Source organism: Papilio polytes, unplaced genomic scaffold (genome assembly GCF_000836215.1).
Source record: "Papilio polytes unplaced genomic scaffold, Ppol_1.0 DF824191.1, whole genome shotgun sequence".
In the NCBI taxonomy this organism is placed as follows: Eukaryota; Metazoa; Arthropoda; class Insecta; order Lepidoptera; family Papilionidae; genus Papilio; species Papilio polytes.
In genome coordinates this window covers 562787-584123 of record NW_013525013.1, presented here as the reverse complement: position 1 = coordinate 584123, position 21337 = coordinate 562787, and the positions used below count along the sequence as shown (strand labels likewise).

The window sequence follows — 21337 nt, the reverse complement described above, 5'->3', positions numbered from 1 at the left end:
AAAAAAAAAATCAAAATCCTTGGTATCACCTCAATTATAAAACAAGAAGTATTTAATAATAGAACTAACGATTACATTTTTACAACTATCGCACAACTGTTTAGTTTTGCTTTGATTCCTATAGGGTTATATGGAGGTGCGCACACTACTCGATTTTCGTTGTACAAATAAACAGTTGAGCTGCGAAACAATTGACAATCGCGTTACAGTTCTGAGATAGTTTAGTCAAAGATGTGCGCGCGCTCTGTTTGAATTAGTCACAGCTAAGTGCAAATTATTTGAGAAACTGAGAGGGTTTACGATAATTGATACTCACACGTCCTGTCCCATTTGATCTCGTTGACATTTTACTGGCATCTGTGAATAAATTGCGCTAATAGCTGGCATGCCTATTAACTGGCATGTGTATTTTCGCCATAACATTCTGTAACTCTTTAACAATCCTTTCATCTTTCTATCTGCTTAAAAACGGGTATAAACGTTTCTGTGTGAGTTTTGTAATCTACTTTCTTCTTGTAAATGTAAAATACAACAGTTCACAATACGTTCAAAATTCAATTTTACGATGAACATTGTTGTCGCGAGGTCTGCAACTTTATAGTGATCTAAAAGTTTTACAACTTTCTGTATCGTTTCGTCGCTTGATTTTCTATTGCGGTACACTAAAACTATACAATCGAATAGAATAGATGGCACTGCAATCGATAACAAACATCCAGAGATGGTGCAAAATCTATTTTTAAATCGCTGTATTCTTTGGTTATATTTAAAGCTTGTTATAGACTACATTTTGCTCTCGACTCCGTCCTGAAATAAAAAAAAAAACTTAAGTAGCTTATGTCTTCTACGGAAAATATCTCTACTAAATTTCGTCCAGTTCCGTTCAGACGTTTAGGAGATACGTAAACATACACCCATCAAAACACTCACATTAGTAGAGTATAATTGGAACTTAGTTACCGACCAGTCGTGAATGCCGTCCGTTTGTATCTTAGCTAATTGTTGAATATACATTGCACATCTAACTACGAAATGCCTAAAGAACTTCGTCATTGTGCCGCTGCCGGGTTAGTCCTACGCGGGGTCTGTAGTAAATTCTGTTAAGGGACTCTTGTTTTTAGGTTCTCAATTTTAGGATTTTTTAATTCTGTCAGACAGGCGTGGGAGCGCGGGCCTCGAAATTCACGGGGCCCATAGCATTGGCTACTCTTGCTATATGGCTAATCCTTGTACTGTGTGAATGTGTCCTTTTTACTGTGTAAGTTAAGGAAAACAATTAAATGTGCAAATAAAGGGGAGATAATGAATACAAAGCGTTTATAAGAAAGTGGGTCAATTGAGGGAAAAACGACATACATTAATGTGATCATTAGTTACTTAATTTTCTAAGTATCTTCTTTACTATTTATAGAGATTTCTCTACATGTTTTACACTTCCAGAACTCGGTGGCTCGGTGGCTTAATCTACAGGTCTTGGGTTCGAATCCCGCCGTCTACAAATGTGATATTTGATTTTCCGAATTATCATATGTACATAATTTATTCGCCGTTCTTACGGTGAAGGAAAACATCGTGATGAAACCTGCACATATCGGCGAAGAAATTTAAAGATATGTGTGAAGTCAACCAACCCGCACTTGGCCAGCGTGGTTGACTATATCCTAGTCAGCCCTAAAATAGGCTCCGAGGATGTTTGTTAGATGTGGCCTAAACTGCTGGATGGATCTCAATGAAATTTGGCATACATGTAGAGGATAGTCTGGAAGAACACATATGCTACTTGGTTTCGTTTTTTTTAATACCACGCGGACAAAGTCGGGGATGAAATTTAGTTAACACATATTACAGTCCATTACTCACCATTACAGTAACAGAGACTTAATTGACTGCGCTCACAAACATGTCACTTACGTTGACCCAATTCATGCATGATTTATTAATTCTGAAAACATTGTTTTATGTTGTGAATATTAATGGAAATGTAATATGTATTTAATCATTCTCATGTTTTATCATATTAGAGTCTAAATTACTTTATTGATGTTTATAATGTCTATTTAAATTTCGTGTACATTGTTAAATGTTGGTTATTTTCTGATGTTTAGAGTTTTAAAGTTCTTTTCCCACAAAAAAAATAACGTTTTATTTATTTAATGAATAAAGCCAACATATCACATGAAACAAGTACAGTCTGTTGAAAATAAATATAATTAAATACACATTACCATATTTTTGTTAAAATTAGATAAGAAGGAAGGGATTGAATGTGGATGGCTACAAAGGTAGAGAATACCGAAGAAAGTATGGATGGATTGTGCTTAAGAAAGGAGTGAATTCAGATATGACGGCTGATAGAGATGTATGGAAGAGCAGCACATACTGTGCCGACCCTCCGTAAGGGATAAGGGCAAGTGAATGATGATGAGATAACATAGAATTCTGAAATTTAATTTTAGTTTTTGTGGAGGCATTTTAATCTTTAAATATATCAATATACTGACTGTAAAGTTTAAATTCAATGCATATTATTTTAGTAAAATTTTCATTTTGAATTCATATTTTAAAGTACCAATAAATAATTGTAAAACAATGTTTCTGAAGTCAACAAGCGGAAAATGTCGACAGTACGATTTGAGATTTGAAAGTATTTTGTTGTCAAACTTCTCGCTAACTGAGCAATCCGTATTGTTTACTGTTTCCACACAAATTCTATTAAACCTGATAACATCTGGTTTAGCTTACTTTTATTATTTTAAAAACCTAGTTTGTTAGTATAAAAATTTATGGAAAAGTAGCTTACGCCCGTGACTGCGCAGAATTAAAATATCAAATAGAAGTATGTGTTCTTCTCGACTATGTACTGCATCCGTAGAGCCGTCCGGAGTCTTCTAACCAATATTCATCCATTTTAACTTTTGCATTTATAACATTAGTAAGATATTAAAGATAGAAATTTTAACCAAAAAAGCACACCGAAATATGCTCTCATGTATTTGTTAAAAAAATAGTTACAGTTATTTATAAATTTATTTCTTTCAACATTCTTAAGTTAGGTAATAGTGAGATGCACAAGAGTCTTTTTAATAATCACTAGAAATATTCACTTAAAACTTTGGTAACCACATTTTTAAGTTTTAAGTAATAAATAAGGAACTTCTCTTACTATCAATACTGCACATTAAAGGACTTAAGTAATGAATTTTAGTGCCATAGTTACAGTTCATTTGCTTAAGGAAATATGTGATTATACACTCAATTGCTCTTAGTCATATGTCGCACACACTCGTATTGTAGCCGAGTTTGAGCGCAATCGTAAATTTCACTCGACGTAACAAATGTACGTTAGTTATTTGCTTTCTACTTCAGAAGGCACAACTGACGAATGCTCTGTGTTAAATTCCAGTCAGATTATATTTCATAGTTTGATTGATAGAAAGACCCTTGTCGAAACTAGCGCACCACTGTTGTGTGATTTATAACTGTAAACTGCCGTGGTTTTTACAATTATAATGTCCGTAAGATACGGGTTTCTTACCAAGATTGGGTTGTTTTAGCTCCCGATATTTCGGCACAGTTGTATGCCCCATGTTCACGGGCTGACTGAAGTTATGCGGTATTGGGAAACAAAAAATGTTACACGAAGCCATATCGGTCTACTTTTCTCCTGATACGGCGACCACTACTATTACTGTCCTTGTTTTCACTAAACACTAGATGTTTTCTGTCGACAAACTACACGGTGTCCACACTTGTGCGCGCGCTTGAAGTTGGCTGCTGTCCAGTTGTGTTGTAATACTGGTTTACTGGATTCCAGGCACTCGACAATTTAAAGCTAAGAGAGGAGCTAAAACGACCCAATCGTGGTAAGAAACCTGTATCTTACGAACATTGTATGTTGTGCGATTGTCGATTGTTTCGCTGCCAATTCAACTGTTTAGTTGCACAACTAAAAATCGAGTAGTGTGCGCACCTCCATATAAGCTCATAGGAATCAAAGCGAGAGCAAACAGTTGTGCGATAGTTTAGTCAAAGGTGAGCAAGAGCTTTTACAGAGAAGTTTCTTTCTTACTAGAAAACATGGGGCAAGCTGCAGATATTAACGATTTTCAAAGATATGTGTGAAGTCAACGCGCATTGGGCCAACGTCCTAGACTCAGAGCCCCTTAGTGAGGATGTATAGAAGCGTTTGAAAGCATCCCCCTCAATTAGATATCTAGCAAAAACAGTTTCTTGAAATGCAAATTTTCGTAGTAACATTTTTCTAGCAAAACGTCCGTTTAGTTTTTATAGCGACATAAACTGTTGTTTAACTGCCGATTGTAACATTAATTACAAACAATAAATGTAACAATAAACCTGTTACATCGATATAGTGCAGGCAGAGATAAAACAAAATGTTTAGCCAACATTGCGACTGTCTGCAAAACAGTTTACAAAAACCACGTAAACTATAGACTTGACTTTAAATTACCTTTTACCACTATACAAAAGTTAAGCGTGAAGTGGAAGTGATGGCTTATCTCTGAAAGGTTTATAAACACAAACGGAGCCTCCGTTAATAAATATAATCCTATTTCTTATACTTTTTTAATAGCGTAAAAATGGCAGGAAAGCGACAACTTTAGGAAGATTATTACGGCGTAGGTTGATGTCTTATTAATATAAATGCGAAGGTTAAGATGGATGGTTGGAAGGATGGATGTTTGTTTGAGTTTGTACCCTAAACGGCTAAATGGATCTCGATGAAATTTGGTATAGACGTAAATGTTAGTCTGAAAGAACACATAGGCTACTCAGTTTTGTTTCTTTAATGCCACCCGGACGGAGTTGCGGTAAGCTAGTAACTCACTAATTTGATTAATATTTATCTTCAATACACAAAATCAGAATATCTTTTATTTTGTTTAAGCTGAATAAATAAGTCTCAAATAGATTCTCCATAAATTCTCGATGACTTGATCACAAATTGCTCCGCCGAGAGTCTTTGTGCTGTTTGAAAGATGAATATTCATGAATATTGAAGATTTAATAACATTTATGATACAACGTATCTTTTCGGTTGAACATTGATCAGATAAACAAATTTAACAGTGTATTAATTAACTAGCAGTTGCTCGCGACATCGTTCGCGTGATTAAAAATTAATTTAAAAAACATGGCCTATGATATTCAATGATTATGTAGCTTTTTAATAGTGTAGGAATTCTTGAAATCGGATCAGTAGTTTTTAAGTTATTTCAATACGTACAAAGACACAAATCTATTCTCTTTATAATGCTAGTATAGATTCAGTTTTTTAATTTCTATAAGTAAAGAACGTAAACATTCTTTGCTTTATATCTCATAGCGATAGTAATTGGTATATTAGGAGAGAAGTTAGTTGATAGCAGAATAATAACTTCACACACATTCGCAGCTAACTTCATTCTATACGAGTCATGTTTGTCTTCTTAAGATACCAAAAGTATTTTATAATTGTAAAAAACGATCGTTTTATTGCTTTAGACTACTCCTAAATTATGCTTTACTTATGCTGGGTTTCAAAAGTTTCCATTTATTTAATCGTTCAGTAGTGTTGGGTTGACCTAACTTTCAATGGAGTAGAACTCAAGTTACGTAGTTCGGAAACACATTTCATGAAGTTATCGAACCAAAAACACTAACGGGCAGTTCAACGCAGCTGGGAAACCGGCTATTAGACGTTTTTAATTATGAATAAATAATTGCTTGACGTAACATAGATCTCTGACGTAAGAGTCAAGTCTACAAATGTAATAAAACGCAATTAGATTAATTTTAAAAACCATAGCTTTGAACTTGTAAATAGGCAACGTAACAGTAATAAATGTCGGTGGTTTATCGCAGCTAAAGCGACTGATATAGAACAGAACTGATTGTAAATTGCGTTGATAGCATTTTGATTGCACTAAAATCTAAAAAAAATACATACAAATGTCTTGTACTGTTTCACACGTAGGTAGAATACTCAGGTAACATAGTCCAGTAGTTACAATTCGAATGTGTTCTGCCATAATAGTACTTCAGTATGAAATAATTGCTGTACTGATATTTCAACGGCTCCGCTACACTGTTCTAACCCATTTAGCCTACTTAATAGGTTCCGTACTCAGAGATTTAACACTCACATTCTCTAGATTACTCTTGTTAAATATACCTCCTATTGCAAATAAATCCTTAGTTAGTTCTTTAACAGGAAAGGATAGGAAGGAAAAGTGGATTTGACGGTGGAGGAGACGCATAAGGAAAGGGAAATGTCCTCTTTACGTGCATCTCCGCCTCCATCGTTTAAGAGTAGCCAACGCATCTGCAATTGCCGATGTTTGTGGGCAGCGGTCGCTTTCCATTTTGGTGGATTTAGGTGGCCGCTTGCTCATTTGCCATTATGGTATAAAAAATATACACCTCCTAATGCAGTTAACTTTAACTTTTAGATGTTATTTTAAAAGGCATGATATAATTTCTTTATACATCAGTATATCATTGTGACATGTCAAAGCCCAGTATGATGACGAAGGTTCAAAGAGGTTCTCCGTGAATAGCACGTCGCTAAATAATTTGCTGTGTAACTGTATCCTAGTTTTTACTTAAAGTTATCAAAATGCTTAATATACCAAAGTTGACTTTTTAATCAAGTTAGTTATATAAAAAGGAATCTATATATATGTACTAATATTGTACAGAGGAAAGATTTGTATTTTTGCATTTTGTATTTCAATAAGTCAAAATATGCTAGGCCGGTTTAAAAAATTCTTTCATCAATTGAGTAGTTACTCTCCTTCTTTTGGGAATTCGGTCAAAAAGTGAGTAGCTTATGTGTTCTTCCAGACTATTCTTTACGTCTATGCCAAATTTCATCGAAATCGATTGAGCCGTTTAGGCTACAAACTGTAACAAACATCCATCCATCTAAACTTTCGCATTTATAATTAGTTAGATGTGTTTACTCTTTGATCTTAAATCAATGCTTGAGCTATATTTTATAATAAACTTTCGGTTACGTTGATGACTTTGGTACTATAGTCATTGTGACTTTGTTCAGCGACTGTGTCAACGTAGGGGACTGTCGCCCGGGGGAAATAAACTCGTCTCAGTGAAGGTTCTAAGTTATTTTATGGGAATGAAATGTAAACATAAACTGTAGTTCGGTGCCTCAGGGTTATTTGTGATGTAGGCAGGACGGGTTTGTGAGGACGAAATCGAAATTTCACAATGACTTCGTTCTACACGGTATGAATAGTTTTCAGATAAATGTATAATTAAACTATGCTTTGTTATTAAAAATAATGAATATTGTTTCTTAACATTCTTACTTATTCATAAATTTGTCATACATTGACTAAAGAATTTATTAAGATTGAATATCAATGTAAAAAGCTAACCAGGATCAAATGGGCTGGTCACGTGCAGAGGATGGACAAAGTCGGGATGCCAAAATCCCTTATGGCGACCAACCCTGAAGGTCGTCGAGGTCGAGGAAGACCAAAGTTGAAATGGGTAGACGGTGTAAATCGTGACGCAAAGAATGTTGGCATAACAAACTGGAAATCGGTAGCCACTAATAGACGGAAGTGGAAAAAAATGCTTGCCAAGGTCCACAAAGGGCTGTAGAGCTAAGGAAGAAGAAGAAGAAATGTCAATGTTAGTTATTTTTTAGCCACGTGAATTCGATGAAATGGTGACGCGACAGCAATCTATAAAGGTCCACAGTTACGGATGCTTTGCCTACCATCAATCTACGGAAGAGGAGACGCATATAAAAGGGATATTTCCTCTTCCTATGCGTCTACACCTCTGTCAAATTAGCTTCCACTTCTCACCATTTACAAAATATAGGAATGAAAAAGGGCTAAAATAATTCCTCCTGAAACTTTATCGTTTTACTTAATTTTCTAATAATATTTATTTAATTGTAGTATGCATTAATCAAAAAAGGTTTTCTTAGTATTTATTTTAACGTTTTTCTTTTTAATTTTGAAGTTAAAATCGCTCCTGAGACTGTTGACTGTTAAAATATTTTCATACTTCGGGACCGCGGCTCCCGAGAGAAATAACCCGTTTCAATATCAACATACTAAAGTATTGCTCGATATATTTATTACTGTTAAATAATGTACACTCACTATGCAAAAGAGTTTCTTGGGAGAAGTAAAAATAATATTCTACAAGTAAACTCTACTAGATTATTATTACAATGACTAGGAATCCCGGAATAGCTGTACAAAAACATTACTATCTCGATTTTTATAGACAAATCTATTTCCGCCCACGACTCCGTCCATGTGGAATTAAAAAAAAAAAACAAAATCAAGTAGCCTGTGTTTCTTTCAGACTACTCTCTACTTTTCCGTCAAATTTAGCAGTTTAGGCTACAAACTCTAACAAACATCCACCCATCTAAACTTTCGCATTTATAATGTTAAGATGAATGGCATAATAAACATAGTTGTATGTTTGTCGCCTTTTACTGTAACCATATAACATAGTTATCCTGCTCATTGTAGCATCTCCCTTATTCACGCATATAGAGAAACTTTGACATGGTAATTCATTGGGCAATATTGACGCCATTTCAATACCAGTAAAAATATTTATATTCACTATTAAGTTAATCTAAAATCGATTATTATTTTAGATAACCTCAAAAATTCAGATTTAGTAGAGCTTGTGTCAAAGTAAGAAGGCAGTTAATTCAGATAATAGTACTGTGCTGACCTTATGTGGGGAGAAGGCTAGGATGATGGATTCAATTCTTAAATTATTTTAAACTAGCAAAAAAACATAGCCAATGTTAACCAGTGATAACGTAGCTTTTTAACTGTGAAAGAATTTTTGAAATCGGTCCAGTAGTTTTAAGTTATTTCAACACATACAAATTCCTCTCTCCTCTCTCTCTCTCTCTCTCTCTCTCTCTCTGTCTCTCTCCGTAATTTAAAGTATAGACAAGATGTTGCTCTCGACTTTGTCTACGTGAAATTGAAAAAATAATGAAAAAACGTAGTCCATGTTACTCACAGATAAACTACCTTTCTAACGATGTATGATTTCTACTAATATACATACGTGAATTATTAGCAAAGACTGTTAGTATAGTAACATATGTATTTTGTACGTTTTATCCTTTGGAATAAAACATTTGCTTACGTAAAAGCTATAGGGGCCCTGAGGGCATCGTTGAGCCCGAATATACGTTTGGCAAATTTAAATACGAAGCTCAGAGCAGATTTTACAGAATACTGTTTTTTACATTTACTACTATGTTTATTTTCTCATTTTAAAGAGACTTTGATTAATTGTACCTACCACAATGATTGACGTTTTTATTTGCAGCTGAATAATCAGAATTAATTTCGTTTTTTCTATACTAATATTATAAAGAGAAAATATTTGTATTTTTATATGTAATGAAATAACTCAAAAACTACTGTACCGATTTCAAAAATTCTTTCACCATTAAAAAGCTACGTTAACAGTGAGTAACATAGAATGTATTTTATTTTAATTTTTAATTTCACTCGGGCGAAGTCACGAGCAACAGCTAGTATATAAGGAAAAGCTGCTTTTTTTCAACTTCTTTTTTTGCCGACGTTACTTTGTTCTTAACGAAGTATCTTCTGTAATATAGGAGATAATTAAAGCAATTAAACAAACAAGATTATAGGGGAGCCTTCTTAGAACTTGCCTTATCACATTATTTATCATTAATGTACAGTCGTGGAATACCGCGGTGTTAAAGTTAAGAAAAAGTTCCTGGTTCTTGCAACAAAACTCCTCCACTGCTTACAAATAGCCAAGTAGCAGCAATTTGTTTAATTCATCATCATCATCATCTTTGGCACCCATAGGTCGTCCATTATTCTGTGCCGCCCGCATCCAATGCACTCCCGCAACATTGACAAGGTCATCGGTCCATCTTGCGGGAGGCCTATCCGTGGCCGCCACTCCAGTGTCCGTTCTGCGATGGGTTCTGATTTGTTTAATTATTGGATGATAATAAGCAATTCCTCGACCTTTTTGAGTATAGACAATGTTGCGTTCTATTGGTTATTGTTATACGTCGTCTCAATGCGTACAAAACGTTGAAATGACGGCTTTTGAGGCGAAACACCAACAGATTGCCTAACTGTACAAAGAAAAATTGGGCCAATATACGTAGGGCGTTATTTGATCAATGTATTAAAAGTAGATAAAATGTTAAGCGGTAATATTTACTGGTTGCTATAATAACATGGCAGTGTTAAATAAAATATAAAAATGTTTATTTAATGATATGTACGCAGTTGGAGAAACCTAATTTCATTGCGGTTACAGATGAATCTAACTTGGATTTACAACTTCGATTTTTATTTAAAACAGCAGTTGCCCATGACTTCGTACGCACAGCATTTAAAAATATACGAAAAAAACTACATATCCCTCGGGAACCTGACTTTTTTCAGATATGAATCGTATTCTAAATGTTATTCCAGACTTGTCTAGATATGTGTTTTTTAAGAATATTTAACCGTTATAAAATTACCGATTAAACACGAAAATAAAAAAATAAAGTATCCCACAGGAGCAGTAACTATTCCCAGGATCAATGGTAGACATGTTCTTAGACTATCCTATACATCTATTCCAAATTTAATCAAGATCAGTTTAGCTGTTTCGGCCACAAACTATTACAAACAACCATTCATCTAAGCTTTCGCATTTATAATATTAGTAAGATAACTATTCAGAAAATTAAATTGCAACGATGTCGTACATGTGACGTATCTTATTTCTTTGACAGTGCAAAATTAAAGGATTTTTAAATAATAATTATTCCAAATATATTCAACACGAATAGGCATTACTATCGTTACTAATAATCGACTTTAAACAGTGTACGACAGTGGCAAAAGCACTAACAGATTTTATAACTAACACACCGTTATTGTAAAATTACTCTAAAGTTTTGCAGTTAAGGTTCAATTTCGAATGTTCCAATTTTCAAGTACCACTTTCGGCCTGAAAAAGAGTTTACGACATAACTGGCGCTCGTTTCATATCACGTGTATGGGCGGATATAGCGAAGGATATTAGAAAATTTATATCGGCCCGCGTACCACTGACAGATGAGATATGGAAGGTATTATTACGATTTTGCAGTAATAAATTTTGTGTCCGTGTTCCGCGATTTTATGCGTTCCTCAGCGGAATGCATTCATCTTAGGTCCTATTTTATTTCGTATGTTAAATGCCTAATGGATCCCATTTAAGGTATAGTAAGGTCAGAACTCCATTGCAGATTATAGCGTGTTAGTGTCTTCGTAGGTGAATCTAGAATTTGTATTTTATCTAAATAGTCCGTGTGACGTTGTATCATAGGTCAGTCTATAATGCAGAGTAAAATTTCGAAACCTTCTTATATTAGTCGCTATGTATGACATAAAGTTACGTATTTACTTCGTCAATATTCTGCCGTCACCAAAACCAGTAAGTAGCTTGAAACATATTTGTAAAGATCGTTGAGAAAAGTCGCTGCGATTGTAAATATGGTGAAGCAAATCAATAGAGTTGACAATTTTAAATCGCTTGTGCACGCTACGCGATACTAGCGACATAAGATTGCGATGCTGGTTTCAAAGATTTGCGTTGTGTACGTAAGGGTTAACATTAAGACTCGCTAGTGTAGTCCTTGACCGATTTTAAATTATAAGGTTTCATTCGAATTGCAATTTTCTCTGAGTGTAATAGCAAAGTTAATCAGGTTCCCTTTTTTAAATTAAAACTATCGATTAAAGAATCACTTCAATAACATTTAAATTGTTTCCCTACCGATATAAATGTACAAACACACAACCCTACCATTAAACCTAAAAGTAATTTCAACTAATATTCGAGAGTTGGTCGATGTACAAACTTTGCCAACAAAACCTCAAAGCTTTCCTCTCAAATGGAATAAGTTAATATTCCCCTAGTATTTTAACAACAGAATATACCTTCAACGTACCAAAGTGTTGTCGGTTTTCGTGAGTCTGGATTTTATTTCAAATTTACATACGGTTTGTTTAAGACTTCATTAAAATATTAACTTCTCTGTAAACGAAAATTAAAAGTATATGTTTAACTCGCCTGCGTGTTAACTAGCATTTTACCATAACTAACCTTATTGAAACATGATCTATGAAGTCAGGAATATATCTTTAGAATACTAAAAAAGAAGGACTCTTAGTAACTGATAATCTACCCTAAGTGCGACAATAAGTAATACAATCACACAAACATAGCTTACTAAACGTTGCGCTTTTCAAAGGCCATCTATACTAATATGTAAAAAAGAATTATATGTATTTTTGTATGTATTGAAATAACTCAACTACTGGGTCGATTACAAAAATTCTTTAATCATTAAAAAGCTACATTATCATTGAGTAACATAGGCTACATTTTTTACTATTTTTTAATACCATGTGGAGAAAGTTGCGGACTGGTAAGTAATACTTTTTGAGTTATAATGTAAAATTCAAGTTAAAAAACTATTGAAGAGACTTGGAATATAATGGAAGCTTTGAATATAATTCGCAGCGCATTTACTGGCCGGTATCCGCACAAAGAGGTTTGCTCAGATCTGCTCTCTGTTTGCTATTCGGATTCATTTTCAATGGAAATTGAAATTCACTTGGACATTGAATGCTGCATGCATTAGACTACTCGGATATATTTTTAACGAGAAAAATGTAGAGATGGAATATTTTTTGATAACAAATACTTACGATATCTTCAGTAACATGCATTCGAGAAGTAATCTGTTCTGTCCCAGGTATGAGAGTCTTCAAGCCCCAAGTGTTAAAAACTACTGGTATAAATTTAAGTGTGGTCTTCCCATGCCTTCTAATATTCGAACTAACCTTGAAAACTGACCTTCACAATCAGAAGTAGATAAAGGGCGTCTCGTAACAGATCCTATATCCCTCCTAATAAGGCTGGAACGGTAAACACTGTACCAATCATAATAACTCTCGGCCGCTTATCGTAAACGCGCCAATAAAACTAAATTGATCACTTCACCTCCTGCGCCAGCCTTTAGATACGTTTTCATGAATCGTATAATATGTTTTATTTTTTATTTGTATAATCTTTTGAAGGTTTTAATATATTTCGTCTAAAATATTTTGTAAGGAAACGTCTGTTGCTAAGGACCTCGGCGCCTACACTAAATAAGGTGTGCCTAGGTCATAGTCAACCACACGAGTCCAATGCGGGTTGACTTCACACATATCTGATTTTGTTTTACTTATAGCGTGCACACACCTTTGATGAAACTCGCATAACTGTTAATATCGCTTTGATTTCTATGAGCTTATATAGACTACACGATTTTAGTTGTGCAACTAAACAATTGAATTGGCTGCAAAACAATCGACAATCGCACAACAGTTGTGCGATATATTAATGAAAGGTGTGGACCCGCTCTTAAGGTTTTACACAAATGTTATATTGTAGAGGAAATTGAAAATCCCATCTTATTTTATTTAACCTTTGGTTTCGCTGGTTTTGTACCTTTTCTACGTGATTTCGTTAGAAAAACAAGCCTGAATAAGGTTTCCTCTAGAGGTCTGAACAACTTAATGTCAGCGGAGTTACATCATTATAAGTTTCTTTTGTGTCGTGCACTGAATTTTATGACCATTAACAAGTATCTCGACACGTATTACGTCTTTGTGAGAACTTCTGTGTATTTCCCGCGAGTTACATTACGAAGGTCAAAATATGTTTGTAATTGGATTTTAGACATATGACTGGTTTCTTACATTATTGTTACGATGATTAAGTGTCACTTAATTTTAATATTAATAAAATGCTAAATTGCTCGCGACATGGTCCACGTGAAATTAAAAAATGTAGCCTATATTATTCAGCGATAACGCAGCTTTTTAATGGTGAAAAAATTTTTGAAATTGGTAAAGTAGTTTTTGAGTTATTTCAATATATAAAAAATCAAAAAATACAAATCTTTCCTCTTTGTAATATTAGTATGGATGTATTACGTAATATAATATCGTTACCTACAATATTATTCATAGACATAAAATGACTTTTTGTTAGTTTCATCGCATGGAAGATAAAACTTGAAATTGAATTCAAAATGTTTGGTGGATTTGAGCCTCAAGAGTTTTTTTACCAATTTTGTAAATGCCACAGGGTAAGCAAACAAAGAGGTTGCTAGTCGTATCGAAGTGCCGAGGGCGGCTGCGATCAAAGACTCCCCATTAAAGGGAACATGAGCTTTACAGTACCTTTGTACTTTCTGCTTTTGATTTATGATGCTTCTTTGTATTATAACAAAACGAACAATTATTTACCTTTTATCTATTTGGGTAAAAACGTCAATTATTGGAACGAAAATGGCAAAAAAATTAATAATAAGTAACCTGTATGCGAAATCTATACTAGAATTGTTTTGGATCTTTGCCATAAAATATTTTAATCTTTTTGCTTGTTAAACGTTTGTTTGTTCGCCAAATGTTAAGTGATTATTACTATCTAAACTGTGCAAGTAGCATTATCTCTTTCATTGTCAATCCTGCTAAATAAAGCAACATGTTATAACTTGTGTTGAAGCATTAGTTGTGTTAGGCGCCTTTTTTATTAAGCGCCTTGTCAAATAAAATAGCAATCAGATTGCACTATATTACTTGCTTAATACTATTCGTTTGTGGCAGGACAGGGAAACTCCACTACCCGACCAATGTGTGCGGGCCGCTGTTCGAGGAGGAGCTGGAGTTCTGGGGGCTGGACTCCAACCAGGTGGAGCCTTGCTGCTGGTCTACATACAGCATACACAGAGATACGCAGGTAAATACAGTTTCTACAGCATCTGAGGATTGTCCATGCTAAGCTGATACTTATTTAGATTAGTTAATCAAACAATCTGAGATCATCTTACATTGGATAACAAACATTTGAATGCTGATAATTTTAACTCGAATAACTTCTTTATTTGCGCACTGATTGCACACAAACGCTAAAAATTAAGTGATTTTTATGAGAATATATTTAAATTAAAGTTAGTTAAATTAATAAATCCACTTTTAAGATTAGCAAGCACGAACTCACAGACAAACCGATAATCAGAAAAATTCTATTATACCTATACAATACCTTTCACAGATTAAGGGTCTCTCCCACCACTGCCTGATAGCTCAGAGAGGTTAAATATGACATCATGGTTGCATTGTCATCAGACAATTTACAATTTGGTGGGACATGCCCTAAGAGTATCTATTAAAAACAGTTTTACTAAATACTTAGGTAAATAACACAGATCTTGTGAAATAAACGTAAAAATAATTTTTACGACTCTTGTTAATATTTCGACGAAACAACGTTATATCAAAACTGTTGAGCTGTCGTTAAAATGAAATCCAAAAGTCGGAAACAAAATCTCGAGGAGCCCGTAATTGGCTTATGTCATTTTAATATAAACGTTGAGTGAAGGAGGCATCCTCTAGATTAGATTTGGAAATGTTTTTCATTCAAATGGAACAGCTTTATAAGAATCAATGTTTGTTACTCATGTGTTCCTAAACTGTTTGATAGGTTTTGATGAAATTTTGGCAGCTTGTTTTGGGGACTATTGGGAATGTTTGTACAATAAAAATTCTTCCTAGTAACTGAAACTTTTTGTACTATAACATTATGTTCATTTTTTCTTGTTCTTCTATCTTTGGGTTTTCCCAGTTATTTGGGGTCGGCCTTCCTTGTCCTAAGTCTCCAGACAGCACGAATCTTTTGTTCATACATTTTAATACTTTACATTACTTTGGTATTTCTAAACATTACATTAGCGGTATTTAATTACTTAATAACGATTGATGGTTGCATCCTAGTTTTGAAAGTATTCAATTTTTGACATTATCTTCCTGTTGTGAAAGTGCTTCGGTATAAAAAAGCAATATCGAATATTGCGTTATGAACTTGAAACACTAAAGTCTGAAAGCGCTGTTAAATAAAAAACGGCAACGAAAAAAATCTATAAGAGTTCAAGGCTGGAAAACTTTTACGAGATTTGCAATAAACTACAGGGGCGGACTTAAAACTTTATGATTCACTGTTTTTAATTTCATATTTTTAATTTACGAGATCTATACGACTGTGCATTTTTATTAAAACTTTAAACATAAAGATTACAGTGTAAGGTTTATTTACAGTTGAACCAATTAGTGACAATTACAAGGTTTACTTCTAACATTTATCGTTTTACTAATTTTCGCCTGCGATTCCATCCGTGATAAAAACAAAATAAAAGTGATTAGCTTATGTGTTCCAGACTATGTTTTATGGAGATCTATTCATTTAACAGTGGTAGAGCCCGCTCTAACATCTTCGCACGTTATACCACGTAATACCTCGACCACACAGAACACAGGTGTGAAGTGGAAGCAATGCCGCGTTTAGTCTGATGAGTGTAGTGCCGGAGGCCCAATTATAGTCCTTTTCCACCCTTTGCTTAAGAGGAAAGAATGGCGAGGGAAAGTGGATTTGACGGTGGAGGAGACGCATAAAAAGGGGAAATGTCCTCTTTATGTGCGTCTCCTCCTCCCTCAATTAAGGGTAGGCAAAGCATCTGCAATTGCTACTGTTTATGGGCAGCGGTCGCTTTCCATTTCGGTGAATTCAGGTGGCAGCTTGCTCGTTTTCCACCTATTATTATAAAAATCAGCAGTTTAGGCGATAAACAACATACATCCATCCATCAAAACTTTTGCATTATTATTACTAAGATATACCAATTACTCTACAGATAACAATTTACCGTGTTTGGAACGATGTCACGTATAGTAATTACTCGGTAACTACAATGTAGTTACTAAGTGGTCCCTAATCAATCACGGTCCGTCCCGTCTTAATGTCAGGTCGTGTTAAACTTGAAATTGTTGTTAGTAATTTGTTATTAACATATTGAAATACATTGTTTGAAATGTTAATTATGGTAAACTAAGTGCCAGTTACGGTTGCTAAGAATTGAAGAAAAATCATTTTCTTTATTTTTATAAGTATATGTATTTTTAACAGTGGTAGCGCTTTAACATCTTAGCACAAATGGGCCGGCACGCCCGGTGTAATACCACGACCACACAGAAGACAGGAGTGAAGTGGAAGCAATTCCGTGTTTCGTTTAATGAGTATGTTGCCGAAGGCCTAATTTAAGTCCCTTACTCTTTACCAACCTTTTCTTATAAGGAGAGGATGGGATGGGGAAGTGGATTTGACGGTGGAGGAGACGGATACAAGGGGAAATATCCTATTTATGTGCGTCTCCTCCTCCGTCGGATAAGGGTAGGCAACGCATCTGCAATTGCGGATGTCTATGGACAGTGGTCGCTTCGATATTTTGGCAGATTCAAGGGGCCGCTTACTCGTTTGTCACCTTATGATATAAAAAAACAAAAATAAATAAAGATTAGATAAATGTACACTTTACTTAGTTAAACGAAAACAACATAAAGCTTTGAACTTTGACTAGATTATTGCATCACAAAGAGAATACTTACCAAGATGGATAAGTACGGGAATGCATTTTGCTTGTTCTAAAAATGAAAAACTCTACATTTCTGTACAAATTACTCTAGAGAAAGGTTGTTGTAAAATCTTGGTTTATTTCAAAGTAAGAAATTCATGATTCTGGTACCGTTATTTATCTCTTTCTTACTAATATTATAAATGCGAAAGTTTAGATGGATGGATGGATCTTTGTTAGAGTTTATAGCCTAAACTGCTGAACGGATTTCAATAAAATTTGAGGCAGATGTAGAGCATAGTCTGAAAAATACACGCTACATGCTATTGTTTTTATTTTAATTCAACATGGACGGAGTCGCGAGAGAAAGCTAGTTAAGTATTAAAAAAATGAGTGACGTTTTTAAAATATTTAAATTGGCCTTAAAAATTGCTTAACAAATAAAATTCTTTGTTTAATCTTTTAATCCCTATTTATGGCTAAACTAACATGTTTCCGGCGTGAACAAATCCCGCATTGCCGGTTTCCGAGTTTCAAATAATTCATTCGAATTCCGTTTGTAATACTAAACTGATTATGTGGCGAGCTTGTATACATAAATTAGTTCATGGTTTGTGCTAATAATTAATCTGTTTCAACATGTTCATGACTAAATACGAATAATTAACTGAATAATTGGAATATAGTGAATTATAAAGCTTTTTTTTATCAACATCTACAGACACATGGTCCGTATTCTTTTTGCCACAGTAAATTGATTTTTTTCTTTTTTTTTTTTGGCTGTGTAATTCTTATTACATTAATGAGTTCCTATTTTTTATTATACACTAGCATTCGCCCGCGTCCCCGTTCGCGCGGAATTAAAAAAAATCAAAAGCAAGTAACCTATGTGTTCTTCCAGACTATCCTCTACATCAATGCCAAATTTCATCGAAATCCCTTCAGCCATTTAGGCTACAAACTCTAACAAACATCCATCCTTCCATACATCCATCTAAACATTTTTTTTCTTTTCTTTTTTCCATTATTTTATTAATATTTTAAGTTATGCTAAAAACAATAACATAACTATAAAGAATTATAAATCTTAGCACCCTTAGGGTTGTTTAATGGTCAAGAAAGACATCTCATATATTGATTAGAGGTTACTAAGTGTATATTAAGGGATAGCTTAAGTAACCATCAAAACAGAGTACGGCAATTGATTGACAAATTAAATACCTGTTATTATATGTACTGTTTCATACTAACATCAATTCAATTACGTAGTAGTTACTCTGCTCTTCTCAGTTAACGTGCCACCAACCTCGGCTAATGAATGCACCTCCTTGCAACTAATTGAAGACAACCTCACTCATTTACCTAATGGGGAAATGTTCACTTCTGTTTGTAAGCTATTTCTGATTGCAGTTAAATGGCACTTAGTGTGAAAGACGTTAAATGTATTGGAGTTGTAATCTATACTTCTATACTAATATTATAAAGAGGACAGTGGGCTCTACCACAGTTTAACAGTGGTAGAGCCCGCTTTAACATCTTCGCACTAATGGGCTGGCTCGCCCGGTGTGATACCACGTCCACACAGAAAACAGGCGTGAAGTGAAAGCAATTCCACGTTTCGTCTGATGAGTGTGGTGCCGGAGGCCTAATTTTAGTCCCTTTCTCTTTTCACCCTTTTCTTAAGAGGAAAGGATGGGAAGGAAAAGTGGATTTGACGGTGGAGGAGACACATAGAAAGGGCAAATGTCCTCTTTATGTGCGTCTCCTCCTCCGTCAATCAAGAGTAGGCAACTGTCTATGGGCAGCGGTCGCTTTCTATTTCGGTGGATTCAGGTGGGCGCTTGCTCGTTTGCCAACTTGTATTATAAAAAAAAGGAAAGATTTGTATTTTTGTATGTATTGAAATAACTCAAAACTAGTGGGCCGATTTTGAAAATTCTTTCACCGTTAAAAAGCTACGTTATCACTGAGTAACATAGGATATATTTTTTTAATTTCACGCACGAAGTAACGAGTAAAAGCTAGTTATATATATAGAAATCTTATGTATTATTTTTATAATAAAACACACGCATTCAAATAAATGAACAAGAGCTCGCGAACTGAGATCTAGTAAATAACACTTTTATACTTAATTAGTGCTGTGAATATGTGAACAATGGGTATTGTTTTATACCACGTGACCCTTTCGGCCCTTATGAAAAAATAAGGCCAAAATGAAAGTCATTTTGAAGCTTGCATAGAATATTGTTGAAATAAAAACCATTTCCATTCTAACATTTGTAGCAACAATGAGAAAGCTCATTTAGAACATTTTTTCAATACCATTTATGCGAAATAGGGGTATAAAAAAATATGAAAATGTAGGCCAGTTTCCGGTAACATTAGTTATGATTTTCATGTTTTTATGTTGAACAGATGGTACGTATATTGTTAGGTTTATATACACATTTTAATATTACACTCTGTTATAAATTTAAAGAGATAAATATGCCATGTTGAGCTTGTTAAGATTATTTTTTTCGTTTTATATAAGACTATTCTATGAATTAACTAGATTTCGTCCGCAACTCCGTCCGCGTGTAATTAAAAAAAAAACAAAGTGTGCCTGTGTGTTCTTCCAGACTATCCTCTACATCTATGCCAAATTTTATCGAAATCCGTTCAGCTGTTTAGACTACAAACTCTAACAAACATCCATCCATCCATCCATCAAATAATATTAGTATGATTTGTAACAAGATCTTGCACCAACAAAAATTGTTAGAATGATTGTTCATAAGTGATTAGGTAGTCTTCTTCACACATAAAATTAATAATTAATTCGCATAACTTTTAACTCTGTAACAATTAAGACAAAATTATAATAACATTTTCTTGTCCTCTGTAGACGTCTCAGTTGCCGGCTTGTTTTAAGTTATATACAAAATGAGTTACGAATTTCGGATGTGGTAATTTGTTAATAAAATTGTAAACATAATTATATTACCCTTCCGTCTTAAGGCTTATTTTAACGTTTGATTTTTGACCACATTTACAAACTTCATTCTTACAATACGCCTTTTCTATCTTCGTTTAAACATAAAAAGGGAAATTTAATTATAAATTCTCATTAAATTCCACTAAGAATCCAACGATTAATAAATCAAGTTTATTGTTTAATCAAAAATTATTATATAACCGAAATACTTATACATAATTTAACGAGTTTGAAACTGTTAAAAGTGTAATGAGAAACTCGTTATCCAGTTAACGTTGGGAATAATTGCCACGACATAAACTTCCTACGAACACGATTATTGCTTTAAGACTATGACCTTGTACACACAATATTCCTGTTTTCGACAACGACTCCGTCGGCGTGGTATTAAAAAAATTGAGCAACCTATGTGTTCTTCCAGGCTATCCCTAACATTTATACCTTCATCGAAATCCGTTCTGCCGTTTAGGCTACAAACTCTAACAAACATCCATTCATCTATCTAAATTTTCGCATTTATAATATTACTAGCTTTCGCTCGCGACTCCGTCCTCGTGGAATTAAAAAAAAACAAAAGCAAGTAGCCTATGTGTTCTTCCAGACTACGTCAAATTTCATTGAGATCCGTTCAGCCAGTCCAGTCGTTAATAAACTGCAACAAACATCCATCCATCCATCAAAACCTTTGCGTTTATAATATTAGTTAGATTATGAATATGGGCGTCACAGCCATGTTATGCTTTAGTAAAATATAGTCTTCATTTTCTCGTATGTTTTCTTCCAATTTGCACAGAATAATTTTACCAATATGGCCGTCGTGTCGTCGAGCTAATGCAACACCCTTATTT

The 21337-nt window shown here is 34.3% G+C and overlaps 1 protein-coding gene across 2 annotated transcripts in view; it reads left to right on the top strand.

Annotated features, from left to right (window-relative positions):
- Nucleotides 1-21337, top strand: part of LOC106110767 (potassium voltage-gated channel protein Shaw-like) — an 82628-nt gene that overhangs the window by 28393 nt on the left and 32898 nt on the right. For both annotated transcript variants that reach the window (XM_013292668.1, XM_013292667.1), the window contains exon 3: nucleotides 14712-14844. In XM_013292668.1, the coding sequence (XP_013148122.1) occupies nucleotides 14712-14844 (133 nt within the window). The remainder of the gene's footprint in view (nucleotides 1-14711; nucleotides 14845-21337) is intronic.